Raw genomic sequence first — 22092 nt, forward strand, 5'->3', positions numbered from 1 at the left:
ACAATATGAAAACATCCTCACTGAAACTGCAGATGCTGGAATATCTGAAAGAACGATATGAACTGTTGGAAGAAGTGAGCTGGTCAGTCACATCCTTGAAGAGAGAAGCAGAATTAATGTACAGGGGTTGAGGATCTAGTTTCTAACAAAGAGTTGTCAATTTCAAACACTTACCTGTTTCTCTCTCCAAAGATCTTGCTCGACCTTTTGACCATTTCTGGCATTTTGCATTTTGATTTCACTGATAACTAAGTTGACTTATTTGACAATGAGTGTTGACAATAATTTTTAAGGACCGCATCTGAAATAATTTGGATATCAGTCTCTTGTTCTCTGCAGTGATTCAGCATTCATTGAGCTAACTCTGTGTTTAACTTTGTTATTGGTGATCAGTTAGAGAAAAACATTGATTGATTTGTTATTTGGCTTCACAGATCCACCATTGATCCTTGAAACAATGAATGTTGGCGCAGCAGTAGGGCATAAGGGAATCCTCCAGTGTAAAGCGTATGCTGTTCCATCGGCAGACTTTGAATGGTACAAAGAAGACCGAAGGTAGTACCTGCCATTATAATGCCTTTAGTATATTGATTGAAAATGGCACAGGAAATGGCATTTGAATGCACCAACAAGTCACCTGATAACACGATAATTTTATTATCATGGTATCAGTTGACTTAGAGTCATAGAACACCACAGCACAGAAACAGGCCCATTGGCCCTTTCAGCCCATGCTAAACCATTGATCTGCCTAGCCCATTGTCCTGGACCATGGCCCTCCATACCCCTCCCATCCATGCACCTATCCAAATTTCTCTTAAATGCTGAAATTGAACCCGCAGCCACCATTTCCACTGGCAGCTCGTTCCACACTCTTAGCACCATCTGAATGAAGAGGTTCTCCCCTTAAACATTTCACCTTTCACCCTTAACCCATGACCTCTAGTTGTAGTCTCACCCAACCTCAGTGGAAAAACCTGTTTGCCTTCACCCCATCTACACCCCTCATAATTTTGTATATCTCTATCAAATATATCCTCAATCTTCCATGTTCTCGGAAATAAAGTCCTAACCTATTCAACCTTCCCTGATAACTAAGATCTTCAAGTCCCAGCAAAATCCTTGTAAATTTTCTCTACAATCTTTTAACCTTATTTACATCTTTCCTGTAGGTAGGTGACCAAAACTGGGCACAGTACTTTAAATAAGGCCTCAGCAATGTCTTAAACGATTTCAACTTAACATCTTAACTCCTGTACTCAATACATTGATGTATGAAAGCCAATGTGCCAAAAGCTTTCTTTAAGATTTTATCAAACTGTGACACCACTGTCAAGGAATGATGGATCTGTAATCCCAGATCCCTCTGCTCTACCGCACTCCTCAGTGCCCGACCGTTCACCATGTAAGAACTACCCTTGTTGGTCCTCCCAAACCGCAACACCTCACATTTGTCTCCATTAAGTTCCATCTGTCATTTTTCAGCCTTTTTCACTTGCTGGAAGCTTTGATAGTCTTCCTTGCTGTCCATTACACCTCCAAGCTTGCTGTCATCCACAAATTTGCTGATCCAGTTTACCATATTAACATCTAGATCATTGATATAGATGACAAGCAACAACAGACCCAGCACCAATCTCTGTGGCACAGACAACCATCTACTCCCACTCTCTGGCTTCTCCTGTGAAGCCAATGTCTAATCTAATTTACTACCTCATCATGAGTGCCAAGTGACTGAACCTTCTTGACCAACCTCCCATGTGGATCTTTGTTAAAGGCCTTGCTAAGGTCCATGTAGACACCATTCACTGCCCTGCCTTCATCAACTTTCCTGGTAACTTCCTCTAGAAGCTGTTTAAGATTGGTTAGGCATAACCTACCATGCACAAAGCCACGTTTTCTATCCCTAATCAGTCCACACCTATCCAACTACTAATATATCCGATCCCTCATGATACCTTCCAATAACTTTTCCACTACTGATGTCAGGCTCACTGGCCTATATTTTCATGGCTTATTCTTAGAGCCTTTTGTAAACAACAGAACAGCATTAGCTAGCCTTCCATGCTCTGACACCTCACCTATGGCAAAGGACGTTTTAAATATCTCTTCTAGGGCCCATGCAATTTCTGCACCAGTCTCCCACAAAGTCCGAGAGAACATCTTGTCAGGCTCCAGGGATTTATCCACCCTAATTTGCCTCAAGACAGCAAACTCCTCCTCCTCCTCTGTAATCTGTATAGGGTCCATCACCTCATTGTCGCTTTGCCTCACTTCAGCAGACTCTGTGTCCATCTCCTGAATAAACACAGATGCAAAAAAATCCGTTTAAAATCTCCCCCATCTCTTTTGGCTCCATGTACTTTGATCTTCCAGAGGACAAATTTTGTTCTCTGCTGTCCTTTTTCTCTTAATATATCTTTAAAAGCCCTTAGGATTCTCCTTCACTTTGTCTGCTAAAGATCAACTTCCTGCCTTCTTTTAATGCTCCTGAATTTCCTTAAGTGCATTTCTTATTTCTTATGCTCCTCAAGTACCTTATTTCTTCCTGCTTGGCTATACCTGCTATGCACCTCCTCCTTTTTCTTAAGCAGGGCCTCAGTATCTCTTGAAAACCAAGGTTCCCTAAACCTGTTATCCTTGCCTTTTATTCTGACAGGATCATACAAACACTGTACTCTCAAAAATTCACTTTTGAAGGCCTCCCACTTACCAAGTACGCCTTTGCCAGAAAACGACCTGTGCCAATCCACAATTGCCAGATCCTTTCTGATATCATCAAAATTGGCCTTTGTCCAATTTATAATTTTAACCCAAGTATTAGACCTATTCTTTTCCATATTTACTTTGAAACTAATGGCATTATGATCACTAGATGCAAAGTGTTCCCCTTCACAAACTTTGGTCACCTGCCCTGTCTCATTCTTTAATAGGAGATCTAGTATCACACTCTCTCTAGTCGGGACCTCTATGTACTGATTAAGGAAACTTTCCTGAACACATTTGACAAACTCTTTCCCATCCACCCTTTCTACAGTATGGGAGTCCCAGTCAATATGTGGAAAGTTAATATCACCTTCTCTCACAACCTTATGTTTCTTGCAGTTTGTGAACTCTCTGTAAATTTGCTCCTCTAGATCCTGCAGACTGTTGGGTAGTCTATAATATAATTTCATTAATATGGTCATACTTTTATTATTCCTCAGTTCTACCCATAATTCCTCACTAGACAAGCTCTTCAGTCTGTCGTGACTGAGCAGTGCCGTGACATTTTCCCTGACTAGTAATGCCGCCCCTCCCCCTTTAATCTCTTTAATCCTTCCTGCTCTTACACATCTAAAACAACAGAACCCTGGAACACTGAGCTGCCAGTCATGCCCCTACTGTACATGTCCCTCCTTCCCTAGAAGAGAGCCCAATGATCCCTCCCTCCCTCCTGCACCACTTCCTTAACCATGTGTTAAACTGTATGATCTTCCTATTTCCGGCCTCACTTGCATGCAACATGGGTAGCTATCCTGAGATCACAACCTTGGAAGTTCAGTACTTTAATTTAGCACCTAACTGCCTGAATTCACTTTGCAGGACCTCATCAGCCCTCCTACCCATGTCATTGGTACTAACGTGGACCACGACTTCTGGCTGCTCATCCTCCCACTTTAGAATGCTGAGGACTCAATCCGAGATGTCCCTGATCCTGGCACCTGGGAGGCAACACCTGGAAGTCTTTTTCTCATCCACAGAACCTCCTTTCCATTCCCCTAACCAATGAATTCCCTATCACTACATCTCCCCTCTTCTCCTGCCTTTCCTTCTGAGCCACAGAGCCAGACTCAGTGCCAGAGACCTGAACACTGTGGCTTTCCTCTGCTAGGTCATTCCCCCCAAAAGTATCCAAAGCGGTATGCCTGTTGTTGAGGAGAACAGCCACAGGGGTACTCTGCATTGGCAGCCTATTCCCTTTCCCCCATCCCGACAGTCATCCAGTTTCCTGTGTTTTGCACCTTGGTTATAACTACTTCCCTGTATGTCCTGTCTATCAGCCCCTCAGCCTGCTGAATGACCCGGAGTTCATCCAGTTCCAGCTCCAACTCCTTAACACGGTCCGTTAGAAGCTGCAGCTGGATGCACTTCTTGCAGGTGTAGACGTCAGGGATACTGGAGGTCTCCCTGCCTTCCCACATCCCGCAAGAGGAGCATTCCACGATCCTTCCTGGCATCCTCACTGCTCTAAATGGGCAATAAGAAAGAAAGGAAGAATAGATAATGAAAGAAATTCTACCTGCAGCCTGCTCCTCTCCTTGCCGAAGCCTCAACTCCCCACTCTGACACTGGACCACTCACGCAATGGCCACTCCCACAATGGCCGCTCTGCTTAAACCTAACTTCTTTTTATTGGACCTTGTCAAGTACTTAACTATGCGCAATCCAGTATCTCCTCGGGAACTGTAGTGCGCAAAATGTGCCAACTGCCCCCACTTGCTTCTTTTAAACTCTGTCTCCCTCACCGCAATCCAATGTCTCCTCAGGAACTGTGGCGCGCAAAAATGTGCCGACTGCCCAAGCTTGCTTCTTTTAAGTTCTCTCTCCCACTGTGCAATCCAGTGTCTCCTCAAGAATTGTGGCGCGCAATAATGTGCCGACTGCCCCGCTCGCTTCTTTTGAGCTCCTCCCTATGCAATCCAATGACTACTCAGGAATTGTGGCGCGCAAAATGTGCCTGCTGCCTCTGCTCGCTTTTTAAAAACTCTCTCTCCCTCTGCGCAATCCAATGTCTCCTTGGCATCTGTGGCGCGCAAAATGTGCCAACTGCCTCCGCTCACTTCTTTTAAACTCTCTCTCCCTCCACACGATCCAATGTGTCCTTGGGAACTGTGGCGCGCAAAATGTGCTGACTGCCTGAGCTCGCTTCTTTTGAATTCTCTCTCCCTCTATGCAATCCAGTGTGCCCTTAGGAACTGTGGTGCGCAAAATGTGCCAACCGCCCCTGCTAGCTTCTTTCAGACTCTCTCTCCCTCAATGCAATTCAATGTCTCCTTGGGATCTGTGGCGCGCAAAATTGTTGATGCATTCAAATGTATTTTTGCATTGCATGCATACCAACAAATGAACCATATACTGATGGAAAGTACTTTAATTCCGTTCCTGTTATGTACTGAATGTAGTTGAACAAACCTAAACAAACGCAGGAGAAATGTGTTTACCATTTACCTGTTGCTTTGGTTGTTGAAATGATATTATTTGAGTATAGGGCTTGTAGAATGGTTTAAACTTGCAACAGATGATAAAAAATAGCATTAGAAATATATGACATAGCAATTCTATTCTATAGGATCATTGTTGCTCTGATCTTTCACCTTCAACATTTTCTTGCTAAATTCCCATAAGCCCTTAAGTCTTAAACCCCTGATGTAAGCACTGAATACAAATCTCCAAAGCAGATAATTGGAGCAATTCACAGCCCACTGAGCTAAGGTGTTCCTCCTCACCTCAGTTTGAAACTGTCAACCTCTTGCCATGAGACTGTACCTCTGAAATGCCCATTGAGTCCAGACATCACCTTAACACAACATCTGCCCTGAAACTACCTTCATACAAAAAATGAAATCTGATTCAAATCTCAAGTAGTTCTGTGGTGTTTATTTAATGGTTCAAAATGCTTCTGATGGATTGATAATGCATCGTTGCTGCCCCTAAAGCTGGATTAATAACTGCCACAGTTTCTTATAAAATCTGATTTGGTGAAGTTGGGTAACAGTTCTCTGCCATGGATGCACATTTCAGAGATCCATAGAGTTATTCAGCATGGAAGCAAGTCATTCAGTCCAACTTGTCCATGCTGAACAAGCTTCCTATTTGCACCAATCCCATTTGCCTGTATTTGGCCTAGGTCCCTCTTGACCTTTCCTATCCATGTACCTATTCCACTGTCTTTTAAGCATTGTAACTGCATCCTCCTCTGCCATTTCCTTTGTCTGACATTAACTCTGTTTTTCTTTGCACAGATGCTGCCTGACCTGTTGAGTCTTTACAGCATATCTGTTTTTATGACACAAATTCACTTCCTGGTGTTAGAAATCTATATCAACACAGTTGCTGCTTCATTAAAACTCTTTAATATTCCCATCCTTCTCTTTTCTGTTGAATTTATTGATTTTCGCTGTAGTTAGTTCCAGCCACAAGCAACTCACAGGTCAGCCTTCAATTCACCACTGAACCATTTTGTAAATTTTAAACAGATTGGGCCAGCATGACATGTGTACTGTTGTCTGAAATTCAACTTGCCTCAGAAGACCATTGGTTACGTGGTATTATGAAAAGTGTTTTCAGATACGGAAAGTAACCATACACATTTCTGGATGAATTTTTAAAAAAGCCTTAAAATAAAACAGACTTTTCTCAAGTTGCAGATTTCACAAATAAATTCACGATTCCTATTTCAGACTTTTGTTCAGATTTATAAAATAACATAATTACAGTAAATGGATTTCAGGAAAACAGCAAGACTTTTTGAATAGAAATCACAAATGACCTTTTATCTCTGCTTGACAAAAACATGTCATGCAGTTGTGGACTTTCACCTGCCAAGAAACTTGTAGAATTGCTAAACCTGCTAGGTTAATGCCTGACAGAAAACTAATGACTGCAATGCACTTACTTCATCCTGTCAAATAGCATATTAGACTATAAGACAAAGGAGCAGAATTAGGCTATTGGGTCTATCAAGTTTGCTTCACCATTCCATCATGGCTGATTTATTATCCCTCTCAGTCCCATTCTCCTACCTTCACCCCATAATCTTTGACACCCTCACTAACCAAGAACCTATCAATCTCTGCTTTAAATATACCCAGTGTCTTAGCTTCCACAGCTGTTTGTAGCAATGAATTCCACAGTTTCACTACCCTCTGACTAAATAAATTCCTCCTCATCTCTGTTTTAAAGGGCTGTCCGCTCTGGTCCTAGACTCCCCCACTATAGGAAGCATCCGCTCTACGTCCTCTCTATCTAGGCCTTTCAATATTCGATAGGTTTCAATGAGATCCCCCCTCATTCTTCTAAAGTCCAGCAAGTACAAGCCCAGAGCCATCAAACACTCAATCAAATATTGTAGTACATGCTGCCAGCAAAGACAGATTTCTATTGTTTTAACTGTTCCAAGATTTCTCAAGAGGACTGAGAAAGTACAAGGAAAAGAATTGTTCATCTATGATTATGCAGGCTGTTCAGTCTGGTTAATACACCTTGCTCTATACAGTTTGAATGATAAGAGTTTTCAATGCCAATAGCTAGATTTGGTCTGATGAAATATACTAGTATGTATTAAGAAATGTAAGCAAAAGCATTTGTTCAAATCAGAAATGATTTTGAAATGTTGACACTAGAGGAATGTAACTGTATTCCTTGCCACATTTGAGGAGTGACGTGTGTCTCTACAGAAAGCCATTAGATAAAGATGAGTAAGTGCCTCTTGGCCTCTAGGGTGGGTGTGTGTGTGTGTGTAAGGTGAGGGGTGAATTGCAAAACAATCCTCAAGAACTGGGAGTTACTGTTGAATACAGAAATGTTCCCAAGTATTAGTCAGTTCAGCCATGGTTTTGGAAATTTACTGTGGAATGAGATGACATTCTATTTTAAAGTCTGCAATGTGTAATCTTCAGTGTGATTCTAGTTTTGACTTTTCTGTTTTAAGCTGAACTGTCTGTCCAACTGACTCAGTCTATCACCTGTGCATAAATTCCCAGAGATGGAGAGATCCTGTTACTGACTGGTCCTCCTTGGTAATTGGCTTTTCACCTGAAGAGACAAATTCTGACGAGAAATAACTCCATGAAAATAGATGCACAAATTCCTGGAGCCAAGGAAATTTACTCATGCATCATAGTTCTTTAAAAGTCTGAGAGTGCTAAACAACGGACAATACATCATGTCACATGAATTACTCCACTAGTGTTTGCATTCAGGTGCTGAAACTGAACCTCTGAAACTTTTAAAACAAGAAGCGGTACTTTTTCAGTTGGAAGAACCCCCGATGCATTGACAATTGAAATTAAATTGCTTAAGTTATGGTTGGATAAGAAATTATATAATACCTTTTCAATAGCAAATGAAAGCTATGGATGGTACAGTTTGAATCTTGTGTTCCAACTCAGGAGTCACTTAGTTAAATTTGTGGTGAGATTTTAGATATTTATTGGAAAGATTGCAGAAAAATAATGAGATATATTACAGAGGTCAAACTAAAAGTTCTTTTTGTTTTTCTCAGGCTTTTAAATGGACTCAATGGTATAGAAATTAAGAAAAATGGAAATATATCTGTGCTTACTTTCTTTAATGTTTCGGAAGAGGACTATGGAAACTACACCTGTGTTGCAATGAACAAACTTGGCGCTTCAAATACAAGCATTCTTCTCTTTGGTACGTAGCTCAAGCCTGAATTGATAATAACTTAAGTTGTTTGACCTTGAGCTATTTTTTTCACAGGACAAAGGGTTATACCACAGTGGAGTTGTTAATAATTATTTGGAGATGGTTACAAAAATTAATAATTTGTCCCAATTGCAGATTATCTCCAGTTCTACATCCCTTCTTCCCCCTATCATGCAAAAGGAACTGAGAGACCAGTAATCTACCTTATTCCACTCCCAGTGTCATGCCAGAATTTGCGATATTTTTTCATCTAAAGAGTGTTGTCATCTTATTGGAACATTTTATATGCCCTAGATTTTTGTTAGAATTAACAACTTGATTTAAGTTTTTGGTTGGATAACTTGATAAATTATTGATTCCATTTTGTCTAGAATACATTACAAATGAAGTTTGCACTTTGAAGCTCTTTAACTGTGCATGTAGAGGTAAAGAAGCAATGATTGAAATAAAATGAATAGAAATACACGACTGTACATTTTACATTATAGAAAAATTAGTTTTCTGAATTGAAACCATTACAGCCATTTTTATTCTTCTCAAGGAATAAGTAAGCTTTGTATGTCTGTGGCTCATAATAATTTTGGCTATTGTTTTGCGTGAATAAGTACATGAATATAACCTTAATTAAATGGAAAAACATTCCTGAAATAACAAGTTAATGCATCCATCAGTATTTTTCCTTCACCATCATCCGTTTTTTTCTTTGGGAAGTTTAATATTAATGGAAGCCATGCCTGCTGCTGTGACTGTATTTTTTGGGGGGACTTGGTGTGAAATATTATATAATATTGGGTTTGTATATAATTCTCTTGCTGTTCTTTATAATTGATTCACTACTTGTTTTATTTTCCAGTGTTGTGATCTTTTTAATCAATTTCACACAGGCATTTTCCAACTAGGTCCTTAGATCTGGAAAATAGTCAAAGCAATTTTCATTATTTCAAATTGGGAACATTAATCATATACTGGCCAGCTTGACTGCCAAAAAAAACTTCAGTGTCTTTAGATTATGATTCATCTGAGCATCCAATGAAGAGATGATTAGGATTATTTTTAATGTTTTATCCTCTCCTTCCCCAAACTAGAAAATTAGCCTCTTGAAAACACGTCTCTATGGACAAAAGTGGTTTGAAATGGGAATGTTAATTTGATCCATCAAACATGAACTATTCATTAACTCTAAACAGAACAATAAATATCTTGACCCAGCTGAAGAAATTGAAAAATAATTACCTTATTTTAATTTAAAACTCTGTATCTCAAATAAATTGTCCGTTAAAGGCTGAAATGACTATATTCTTTGAGACATGATTCTGTACAATCAAAACCCAGAAGTGCATACTCTTCAATTACAATTTCACATAAACTGAGACTATGTGGCTAAGCCTTCAAAATCCAATTTTTCAAATTAGCACCCAAGGCAATTTCCTCTTTGATACATATTCATTTCTTTCTTCTCACGTAATACTTTGTTGTCTGTACTGACCTCTACTGAAGTTAGATACTTGTACAGCAGCCTCATTTTTATTCCTCATTCATTATGTTTGCTAACTATTGGGCAGATGACACTTGATAAATAATCCTGGGTGTGGCTGTAGCTTGTCCACATATACAGCAATAAGAATAGTCCAAATTTATTTTATGACCCTTTTTCTGGATTTACCCCCAATAGCATGTATCAATATCAAGCATATTCTGTGACACTATACTCCAGAACCAACATGTAAATATACCAATATTGTATCTGTTTTAATTTATAAACTTTCTTTTAATCTTATTGCTTAAATGAACAATTTCAATGTTGAGCACATGGTTGGCTATAAAGTTCTTATTGCTTATTAAGCCTGTGTTTATCAACAACAGATGGCTGGATTGACTTTATGTGCTATTTTATAAGCATTAATCTACTGCACAGCAAGTCTGCTGGCAAGAACTATCCAACACACGGCCCATAAAGGTGCCCTATTCCATTCTGATTCCAAGGATTTTGGTCGTCCTTTGTCCAGCAAGCCCAAACAATGGATAATTTTATTGAAGGAACAAACTAAGCTGTTTTTGGTTTACTGATTTAGTGATAAAAGATAGTATTTTAATTAATAAGAATCATTACATAAATAAATGGACAACCCAACTCCAATACAACAGAAACCCAAGCTGCTATACCCCTGCAGTATTCTTTTATTTAATAACTTTTCCAATGCTATGTGTTTGCTATTTCTTGAAAATTATATAATAGCCCCTCTCTGCACTCATTGATAAGTAGGAGATTCCATTTGTGATCAGATAGTCATTGTGTCTAAGAGTCTTCGTGGTTTAGTTTGCCTTCATGTCGAGGATTCCATGTGGTTAGTTATTCCCAAAGTCTTGAAATAATTGTGATCAGGTAGTCCCAGATTGTGATGATTCTTGTGATTGAAGAGTCACAATATCTAGCAATCCCAGTCAACAGAGAATCCTTAAAACAAATGTAACAATAATATATCTCTGTAATTTATTGTTGAGCATAGTGTACTGTTTGCCTAATAGCAACTTGTTGGTTTATGACACCAAATGAAAATGAAAATGCAGTTTTTTTTGGAATGTTGTTTTCCATTTTAACGGCTAGATACCACATTCCATAGTGACATACTATTATTCAAAACTTTCCTCCCATTGCTATCATCATTATCTATGATCACTATCCGTTCCTACATACCTATCAGTTCACCTCACAATTTTTATCACTCAAAATACATGTTCTGCAATATCTGGAACTTGGGGGGAAAAAAAGCTTTGTTATCTCTGCTTCCCCATGTAGCTTAACTAGTAATGTCCCATAGTTATCTGTCGACACACGGACTCTCTCACCAAGCCATACCCCAATTTTTAAATGGTCCTATTATATACACAGCATTTTTAAACCAAATTAGAACCAGGTGAGAAAATGAATTTTATTGATGTTACGTGAGACTCATGTTATTTCCATGAACTGTTTCAAAATAAAGGATACGAGGATTTTTGACAGTAATAATAGTTCTATGCTTGCGAATCGATTGCAGTGTCTTCATTGGACATGGACTCACGGAAACAGACCATTGCTTTTGCACTTGTGACTTTATGCCTCTGAACCACACAACCTCATTCTCTTGTAAATTACCCCAGGATTCTGCTTCAACAATGAAACTTGGCAGGCAATCTTCGACTCCTCTGTTTCCAAATTTTTTGCTAACCTCTCATTTTATTTTATTCTGCAAACCTGTTCAGCTTATTCTTTTGCTTTACATTTGCATTCATCAATAAAAAACTATCTATCTCACTTTAAAATAATCCTTTATAAACTTGACAGCTTCCATCAGATTACCTTTTAACCTCACTGAAAATGGCCCAATGTTCTTAAATCTGTCAGTGTAACAATAACTGTTAATATCACATTGAAATCAGAATCTGGTTTAATACCACTGGCATACATCATGAAATTTGTTATGATGTGACAGCAGTATATTGCAATACATAATAATAAAAAACTGTCAATTACAGTAAGTATATATATATAAAATAGTTTAAAGTGTAGTGCAAAAAAAGTCAAACACGAGGAAATCTGCAGATGCTGGAAATTCAAGCAACACACACAAAATGCTGGTGGAATGCAGCAGGTCAGACAGCATCTATAGGGAGAAGCGCTGTCGACGTTTCGGGCCGAGACCCTTCATCAGGACTGTCGACGTTTCAGGCCGAGACGTCGACAGCGCTTCTCCCAATAGATGCTGCCTGATCTGCTGCGTTCCACCAGCATTTTGTGTGTGTTGCAAAAAAAGTAGTGAGGTAGTGTTCATGGGTTCAATGTCCATTTAGAAATCTGATGGCAGAGGGGAAGAAGCTATTCCTGAATCACTGAGTGTATGTCTTCAGGCTCCTGTACCTCCTCCCTGATGGTAGCAATGAGAAGAGGGCATGACCTAGGTGATAGGGTCCTTAATGATGGATGCCGCCTTTTATGAGGCATTGTTCCTTGAAGATGTCCTGGATACTACATAGGCTAGTGCCCATGATGGAGCTGACTGAGTTCACAACTTCCTGCAGCTTTTTTCGAACCTGTGCGGTAGCCCCCCACCACCCACCCAAACCAGACAGGGATGCAGCCAGTTAGAATGTTCTCCACAGTACATCTGTAGAAATTTGCGAGGAGAAATCTATGTAATATCTACTAATATATCTACTAAAAGCAATGTACATTATTTTTATGTACTTTTATTATGTTGTGTAAAGCTATTCTTTCAACTTAAACGTAATTAACTGATTACAGAGGATGAATACTCTCTCCTTGTATCATAGTTTGAGATACTTGCCAAGAAATCAACTGACTTATTTTGTTCCATAGTATGCTTGTGCTGGCATATTATTTCAGACCTTTCTACTCCACTCATTGTATTAAATGCATGTACCGATTATTTGTCTTCTCTAAGAGCTTATGATGTTCTTGACCTGCACAGTTCTCCACATTATTAGTAGCAGTATGTTGTGATAATGTTCACTTAATCTCAGTAGCTTATGAATAAGTTTTTTTTTTGCACTGTACACAATGTTAGTTTGGATAATACCACAATCTATTGTGCACAGTTCTATATTTTTAATAGGGTTTATTCCAGATCACAATCTCACTGTTGTGGTCTTGGTTATAAGTTATTCAGGCTTTTCACTACTTTTTCCTGCCAACTTCTTATTGTCTCATTTTTCCTGCCTGACCTCAGAACCTGGCAGCAGGGTAAAGGCATTCCAGGTACTTAGAACCTCTGTAAACCACATAATTCCAAGATTGTTCAATTTCCAGTTTATTGCCACAGGTCAGAATCAAAATTGGAATCTGGTTTATCGTCACTGTCATACGCTCTGAAATTTGTTGTTTGGCGGCATTTTCAGAGCATAAGAAAGTAAGAACTGGAAGTGAGAGTCATTGACTCTTTGTGTCTGCCTACTCATCAGTAAGATCCTGATGGTTGGTTTTTTTCTGTGCCGTTTTCCTCTATTATTCTCATATCCTTTAATTCAATTGATATCCAAAAGAAAATTAACCACTGTCTTTAATAGATTTGGTGGCCAAACCTCCAGCTCTTCAGGTGGAGATTTCCAAAGATTCATTATCTGGTGGGTGAAGAAATTTCTCATCATCTCAGCATTGATCCTGTCAAGCCCCATAAGGAACTTCAAGACATTTGTTATCAAAGAATGTATAAATTATACAGTCTTGAAATCTGCTTGCTCAAAGGAAGCCACAAAGCAAGAAACCCAAATTAATGAACAAAAAGAATAAAAACAAAAAGACCAACACTCGATGTGCAAAAGAAAGAAAAAACAATGCAAATCATGCAAACAATTGAAGTGAACAACAGCATTCTGACCCAAAACTGAGTCCTCAGATCCGAACCCTGGATCAGCCCGGAGTAGGCCTAAAGCCTTACTTATCAGTTCCACATATAAGCGGGCTTAAAGGTTTGAATAAGGTCACCCTCATTCTGCTAAGCTCCGAGGAAGACAGACCTAAACTAACCAGCCCCTCTTGATAGGAAGACCTCTAATCACAAGATTTTTTTTTAGGCATGGGGACCAAATATATGAACAGTATTCCATGTATGATCTATAATTGTAATTAAACCACTCTGTGTTTAAACTCCAAATCCTTTGCTATAAAGGCCACAGTGCCCCTTGCCTTAGAGCAGGGGTGTCAAACTCATTTTAGGTCACGGGCCGGATTGAGCAAAATGCAGCTTCATGCGGGCCGGATCAGTCGGACGCGTGCGAACGCAGCTTTCGTTGCCTCCGTTTTTTCAGCCTGCTCTCATGTGTCTCAGTCTCTGCTATAACTACAAAGTGTTTCACTTTACAAATTCCGTTTCTTATGAAGAAGACTGCCGAACAAGACTGCCGAATAAACACTAAAAACCCTGAAAACCTGGTACCTGAATAAACTCAGCATTAGATAGATAGATAGATAGATACTTTATTCATCCCCATGGGGAAATTCAACATTTTTTCCAATGTCCCATACACTTGTTGTAGCAAAACTAATTACATACAATACTTAACTCAGTATAATATGATATGCATCTAAAATCACCCTCTCAAAAAGCATTAATAAATAGCTTTTAAAAAGTTCTTAAATAGTTTACTAAAATACATTGAATGGTAACTTAAGCTCAGTCCTAACCCCGGCACTTTAACATATCTTACCCCTGGCGGTTGAATTGTAAAGCCGAATGGCATTGGGGAGTAATGATCTCTTCATCCTGTCTGAGGAGCATTGCATCAATAGCAACCTGCTGCTGAAGCTGCTTCTCTGTCTCTGGATGGTGCTATGCAGAGGATGTTCAGGGTTTTCCATGATTGACCGTAGCCTACTCAGCGCCCTTCGCTCTGCTACCGATGTCATACTCTCCAGTTCTGTGCCCACGACAGAGCCCGCCTTCCTTACCAGCTTATTAAGACGTGATGCGTCTCTCTTCTTAATGCTGCCTCCCCAACACGCCACCACAAAGAAGAGGGCGCTCTCCACAACTGACCTATAGAACATCTTCAGCATCTCACTACAAACATTGAATGACGCTAACCTTCTAAGGAAGTACAGTCGACTCTGTGCCTTCCTGCACAAGGCATCTGTGTTGGCAGTCCAGTCTAGCTTCTCGTCTAACTGCACTCCCAGATACTTGTAGGTCTTAACCTGCTCCACACATTCTCCATTAATGATCACTGGCTCCATATGAGGCCTAGATCTCCTAAAGTCCACCACCATCTCCTTGGTCTTGGTGATATTGAGACGCAGGTAGTTTGAGTTGCACCATATCACAAAGTCCTGTATCAGTTTCCTATACTCTTCCTCCTGTCCATTCCTGACACACCCCACTATGGCCATGTCATCAGCGAACTTCTGCACATGGCAGGACTCCGAGTTATATTGGAAGTCTGATGTGTACAGGATGAACAGGACCGGAGAGAGCACGGTCCCCTGCGGCGCTCCTGTGCTGCTGACCACCGTGTCAGACCTACAGTCTCCCAACCGCACATACTGAGATCTATCTGTCAAGTAGTCCACTATCCAAGCCACCATGTGAGAGTCTACTCCCATCTCTGTTAGTTTGTGCCTTAAGATCTTAAGATTAGCCATATCATACGCCATAGGCGCTTCGATTACTGGGGCCAGCTTTAATAGTAATTAGATATTATCTCGCGGGCCAAAGATAATTCCACCGCGGGCTGGATTTGGCCCGTGGGCCTTGAGTTTGACATACATACCTTAGAGTCATGGAGCTGCAAAGCACAGAAATAGGCCTTTTGTCCCACCACATCCATACTGGCTGGCCCTTTTGCACACAGTAGGATCTATGGAGTATTTCTCTAACACTGTAGCCACATTTTCTGAAGGTTCTGCACTTACCTTAGTTTGCTTCTTACAGTTTATTTATTCATAGAAACTTAATATTTGTTTTGATATTACCTGTAATTTTTCTCTCAATAGCAATTTTCACCTTTCTTATGAGTTTTTTAGTCTTTCGCTGTTGGATCTGAAATTTTCCCAACCTTAGTGAGTTTTCGATTTAATGGTATCCTTGCCTCCTTTGTTAACTACAGCTTGTATCTTTTGGTAGAATCCCTCTTTTAAATTGGGATGTATTTCTGCTCAGTGTTATTGACCACTATTCATCTGCTGACCTGTCTTGTAGCTTACCCAGTTCACCTCAGTCAATGCTATCTCCCGATCACTATAATTGCTCTTATTTAAGTTGAAAACAGTGGTTTTAATACTGTATTGTTCACTCTCAAACTTTATCTGAAATGCTATCATATTGTGGTCATCACTGCCAAGGGAACCTTAACCCAGAGATCTCTTACTAATCTCCTCAATACACATCACCAAACCTGAAATAATCTATTTCCAGATAGGTTGCATAACATACTGCTCTAAGAAGCAATCCCTCCATAAATTCTTCTTCCATAATACCTTTTCCAGTTTGGCCAATCCAATTGATATGTAGATTATGCATAATTGCAGTTAGCTTCAAATATGTCCTGGATATTTCCCCACTTATGTTCTCCCTATTTGTTGACATAAGCTGAGAAGGGTTTTAGCTACTGACTAGTAGAGGCCAAGATAATTGTGAGCTCCTACATTTCTGTATTTTCATAGAAATAACTTGCCTGAGTATATATAGATCCATCACTTTTCCTGCATGCAAATTGTGCATCAAATTAATTGAAGCTCAACAGTAGAAGCTCCATGTTTTATCGCACGGAGCACAAAGACCTGTGAGGTTTAAGTAGGACATATATGCGCTTTGCTCATACAGCAACAGCCAAGTGACAAGTGATAATTACTCTGTGCAATGTTCTGGAGAAGATCTGACATTCTCAAATGTGTCAGAAGCTGCAGTCTATCTTTCTGGAAACCTACGCTTCTTTATGTTGAACAAATCAAACTTGAAAATAGGGATTAGTCAGTTCATTTCACCATCATCTTGGCATTTTCAGATACTAGCTCACTCTCCAAAATGTTCATATTCCATTATTTCCTTATGATGTAGAAGGAAGCTATTTCAGTCCATTGAGTCTGTGTTATCTTATAGCTATGTTAGTCTATGTTAGTTTATAGATCAATCTCATTCACCCACTGATTTCCCCTGTAACCAATTCTACATCTCTCAGACCAATTTACATTGACTGGATAACTTACAAACCACTAGCATGTCTTTTGGAATGTAAGAGGAAACCCGAGCACCCAGGGAACTTCCTTCATCACAGGGACAGCTTGCAAACTCCACACAGGCAGGCCTGAAGTCCGAATTGAACTCAGGTCACTGGAGCTGTGACTCCTCAGCTCTACCACCTGTGCCACTGCCCCGAATCGCCTGACCACATTGTGTACTTCCCAGCAGGTTGATGGGGTCCCTCTCATAACAAGAACTAAATGTCCGCCATCTCTCACAGACAGCAGAGTTTCCCGTCAGAGATTGAGAACAAATAGCAGCAACACACCAGATGATAGAGGAAGTCAGGCAGCATCTATGGAGGGGAATGAACAGTCACGTTTCAGGAAAAGACCCTTTATCAGGACTGGAAAGGAAGGATGCAGAAACCAGAATAGGAGCACAAGGGAATAGTACAAGCTAGCAGGTGATAGGTGTGACCAAGTGAGGGGGAAGGTGGATGAGTGGAGGGCAGGATGAAGCAAGAAGCTGGAAGGGGCTAGGTGGAAGAGGTGAAGTGCTAAAGAAGAAGGAATCTAATAGGAGAGGACAATAGAAGAAAGGGAAGGAGGAGTGGAACCAGAGGGAGGTGATGGACAGGCGAAGCGAAGAGGACAGGTGAGAGCATAGCCCAAGTGGAAAACAACCCAAATTTGTGCAACCTCTTTTTATAGCACATCCCCTCTAATCCAGGCAGCATCCTGGTATATTTCTTCTGCACCCTCTCCAAAGCCTCGACACCTTTTCTATAATAGAGTGACCAAAACTATACACAATTCTCAAGATATGGCCTATCTCGAGTTTTATAAGGCTGCAAGATAACTTCCTGGCATTTGAACTTAATGTCTAAGCTAATAAAGCCAAGCATGCCATATGTCTTCTTAACCACTCTGTCAACATGTGTAGCCACTTACGGTTAGCTATAAACTTGGACCCCAAGATCCCTCTGCTCATCAACACTGTTAAGGATCTCATCCTTAAGAGTGTACTGTCTCCTTGCATTTGAACTTCCCATGTAAACAACATCCTCAGCTCTAACTTCATCAATCACCCTCATCACCTCAGCAAAAGGCTCAATTAAGTTAGTAAGATACAACTTGCCACACACAAATCCACACTATGCTGGCTGTCCCTAATTCAGCCAAAGTTTTCCAAATGCGCATAAATCCTATCCCTAAGAATTCTGTCCAATAACTTCCCTAACACTGCAGGATATGCTCCCTTCTCATTGCTGCCATTAGAGAGGAGGTACAGGAACTGAAGACACACACTCAGTGTTTCAAGAACAGCTCCTTTCCCTGTGCCATCAGATTTCTGAATGGACAATAAATCCATAAACACTACCTCAGTGTTTTTCCTCTTTTTTTGCACTACTTATTTAATTTACATGCTTTTTTTATATATATACATATTTTAACTTATATCTTTTACTATTATGTATTGCAATGTACTGCTGCAGCAAAACAACAAATATGCCAGTGATATTAAAACAGATTCTGATTCGGATTTGAATTCCGATTATCCCTGGTTTCCTTCTTGAATAACGGAGCAGCATTAGCTACCTGTTGAGTCTCATACATAAATAATTGTGCCTTAGGGTAGAGATGGCAGTAGAATTAGACCAATACCCCACAAAGATAACAACTTAATGAAATAAAGATTGAAAATAATAAAGAAAGTGGGGCAATAGAGAATATTTTACATTAAAATGTTACATTGCTAGTATTTCGTCCTGCTTTGTTGAAAGCAAATCCCATGTAAGTGAACTGATCTGGATCCTATTCCCAAGTGTCAACAAAGGGTAGTAGGACCCAGACTGGATTAGACAATCATGGCTGGATGTCCGTGTATCAATGGTTTTATGTAGGGTAATTTTTTTGGTTTGGGAATTATGGCCAAATATAAATGGACAATCAAAAATAGAGAAGTAATCTTGAGATTAAAGCCACTTACAGTCAGTAATTATTTTACCCTTATTATGTCCTTAATTTCAGGTCAATTTTAATCATTCTGAACAAATTACAATATTTCTAGGCACTGTTTTGGTATGGAACACTGCCTCAAGATCAAAGATTGGGATCAGAGTTTTGGTCTAACACAGTGATAGTTCCTTTCCTCTTATCTTTGCTGCTCAACCCTTTGAGTTCCTCAAGCAAACTGTTGCTCCAGACTTCAGCATCTGCTGACATCTCCTGCCTTTCATTGCGATCCACTGCTCTGCTACATTATCAGCTCTTTATATTTTCATGATAGTTTTCTTTAAATATTTGCATAGATATGAAACTTGAAGTTTTACATTGCCCTAATTGTTTTTAATAGGGCAATGCTTTTATATATAAAAGATTTTAATAGTTTTTTCCCATTAATGTTCAAAGATAACAAAAAATATAGAAAATCAGTGAATTACTCAGTGGGTCAGGCAACATCTACGGAGGGAGAGAGTTAGTTCAGAATGAACTTCTATCAGACTTGAGAAAAGTTAGAATTCAAACAAGTTTTAACTTATGGAGTAAGAGGGGTGGTGAGAGCAAAGAGAAGCTCAGTGATAGGGTAATGCCAAGGAGAGTTTGAATATCCAAAGGCAAGGTATGAGATACAGCCAAGAAGAACTTGAATAATACACATGGTGTTCAGTTTTGATATTCTGATTATCAAAAGATGGAATACCAAGTGGATGTCTAATTTTGACTCTATCATTGACAGATATAAAATGCTACAATCATTTACTTGGTTTGACATAAAAATCTTTTGAATCATGGAAATTAGATTAGTAGGAAGAATCCATTGGATGGAATTTGATGTTGCAAGGATTGGGAGTTTTGTTGGAAAGTAAATCAGTGATTTAATGCTATCACACACAGGAATTAATTTGCACTGTGCTAATTAGCAGAGTGGGCTTTCAGATCACAGAATAACCGATATTTTTCTGGAGTAATTGATCAGGGGGTCATACAGCAGTGGAGCTTTTTGTTCTGCGTTTCAGTCTGGTTTCTCAGTACGTGAAATTCACCCCGCTGCAAATGCATGCCGCTGGCATGGAGCCAACATTTTAAGAAATAATTTAAGTATAAAATTATAGATGATCCAAATTAATCCCACAAATCATTATGTTTCAATGTTAAGAATTCTGAGTGGAGAGTACTGCTAAGATGAGGGCACAGCTTGGTGCTGTTGGCTTAAACAGTGAAATATAAATGGACCCTCTGCTGCATTGAATTCTGCACAGGAAATTTAAAGATCAACCAGAGGCTTTGATTATTTAGATTTCAAATTGCTTCTGTGTGCACTCCCATGCAAAAAAAATATAGCATGTGATGGCAGAAAGTCAAATCCCAGTAAATGAGGATTGAAATACAAACGTTCATGATGCGTCTGATTTACGTTTAATCCTTAACACTGTAGGTAGCAGTGAGAATGGTGAAATATGCCTCATGTTCTGAGCAGGTGGGAAAATTGATGAGGTATACTATGGACTTCATCTGCATTAGGAACAGAATCTTACTCCAGTGCCTGTGGTGATCGAGGAAACAAAGCTCAGTTCTGAGAATTAATTTTGTTAGCTGTCAACAGTGATATTGTTGATCAATTAAAATACAATTTTTTTTCCTGAATATGTACACAGAATTGCTTAGTATAATCAGATTGACATATTTCCAACACATGCAGGCAAGGTTTCCTGGCTTGGAGATATTCAACATAGTCACAAGTCCTTAAATCACTGTTATTGTCAGACTGTAACTGTCTATCACTCTTTAGAACTAGCTCTGTTGTTAAGGTCATAGCAAGATGCTGTGCACAGTAAGTGTTTCACTGACACTTCTAGTAGCTGCTTGGAAGTTGTTGTTTTTAATTGCTCTTCACCCCAGGAGGACAGAACTTTCCATCTAACATCTGTTTTCTTCCAAGATCACTTGTTCCAACTTACACATGGTAAATTAGACTCACAGAGGCACGCAGCACAGAAACAGGGTCTTTAGAGCACTGAGTCCATGCCAACAGTCAAACATCCATTACATTAAACCTACACTAATCCCATTTTACACATGCCCAAGTTAACAAAACAGATCACCTTTAATGATAGCTGTTCTTTTTCTCCCCTAAAGTATTGTTTTGAGTTTAACTGTAATTTCTTCCTTACATCTGTTCATTTAAATCAAAATCAACTGTATATGTTAGAATTAACTCTCTTCTCCTTCTCTGCAATTGGGAATAGGGCTCAGTTGAAGACATAGATCTGATACCCTGACCAAACACCCCATTAAGTATGAGGACACAGAGCCTTGTCATCCTCTTAAAGTTTTACAGTCAGCTTTTAAGCATCCTGGTAAACAGATTCTGCTTCTGCTTCTCGTAATGTATCACAGCCTCCTCAATCCTCTGCTTAGAATGTCAGGAATTATTCAGGCAAAAATAGCCCACCATTTTAATCCCACTGAGCTGTTAAATGGAACATCACCAACTCTGGGTTTAAGGCCAGCAAACACGCTTGTCTTCACAGTAAGTTAGCCCCTGAAATCCAGATATTTTTTGACTGCAACTTCTTGATTGAAATTCTGTCAAGGCCAATAGGTCCTTCCAAAAGTGTCACACTCTCAGTTTTCCAGGTATGATCTCACCAGGCATGACGTTGCCCAAGTATAACTTCTCACGTTTCTGTTTCAAGACTCCTGATATAATGTGTAGCAGTCCTTCAACCTGTTTGGTTATTGTTTGTAGGCAGTCATGATCCATGTTCTCCTCAAGTTCCCATTAATTTTTAACTTTACAGCATTTTGGAACCACTTGGATCCATCTTTGTTAAGTCTAGGAAAGCAGTTCTGATAGCCTCACATTTGCCAATCATAAAATTTATTTTTCCCATTCACTCAACCAATTAGTGCCTCTTTATAATGTTTGCATTGTTTAGCTTATGAAAGGATGCTTAATGAGTCCGAATGAGAACCATTCATTT

The 22092-nt window shown here is 39.6% G+C and overlaps 1 protein-coding gene across 9 annotated transcripts in view; it reads left to right on the plus strand.

Moving 5' to 3' along the window:
- Positions 1-22092, plus strand: part of opcml (opioid binding protein/cell adhesion molecule-like) — a 2143861-nt gene that overhangs the window by 2081304 nt on the left and 40465 nt on the right. For all 9 annotated transcript variants that reach the window (XM_073029750.1, XM_073029746.1, XM_073029745.1 and 6 more), the window contains 2 exons: positions 435-555; positions 8267-8418. In XM_073029750.1, the coding sequence (XP_072885851.1) occupies positions 435-555; positions 8267-8418 (273 nt within the window). The remainder of the gene's footprint in view (positions 1-434; positions 556-8266; positions 8419-22092) is intronic.

Source organism: Hemitrygon akajei, chromosome 26, assembly GCF_048418815.1.
Source record: "Hemitrygon akajei chromosome 26, sHemAka1.3, whole genome shotgun sequence".
Lineage (NCBI taxonomy): Eukaryota > Metazoa > Chordata > Chondrichthyes > Myliobatiformes > Dasyatidae > Hemitrygon > Hemitrygon akajei.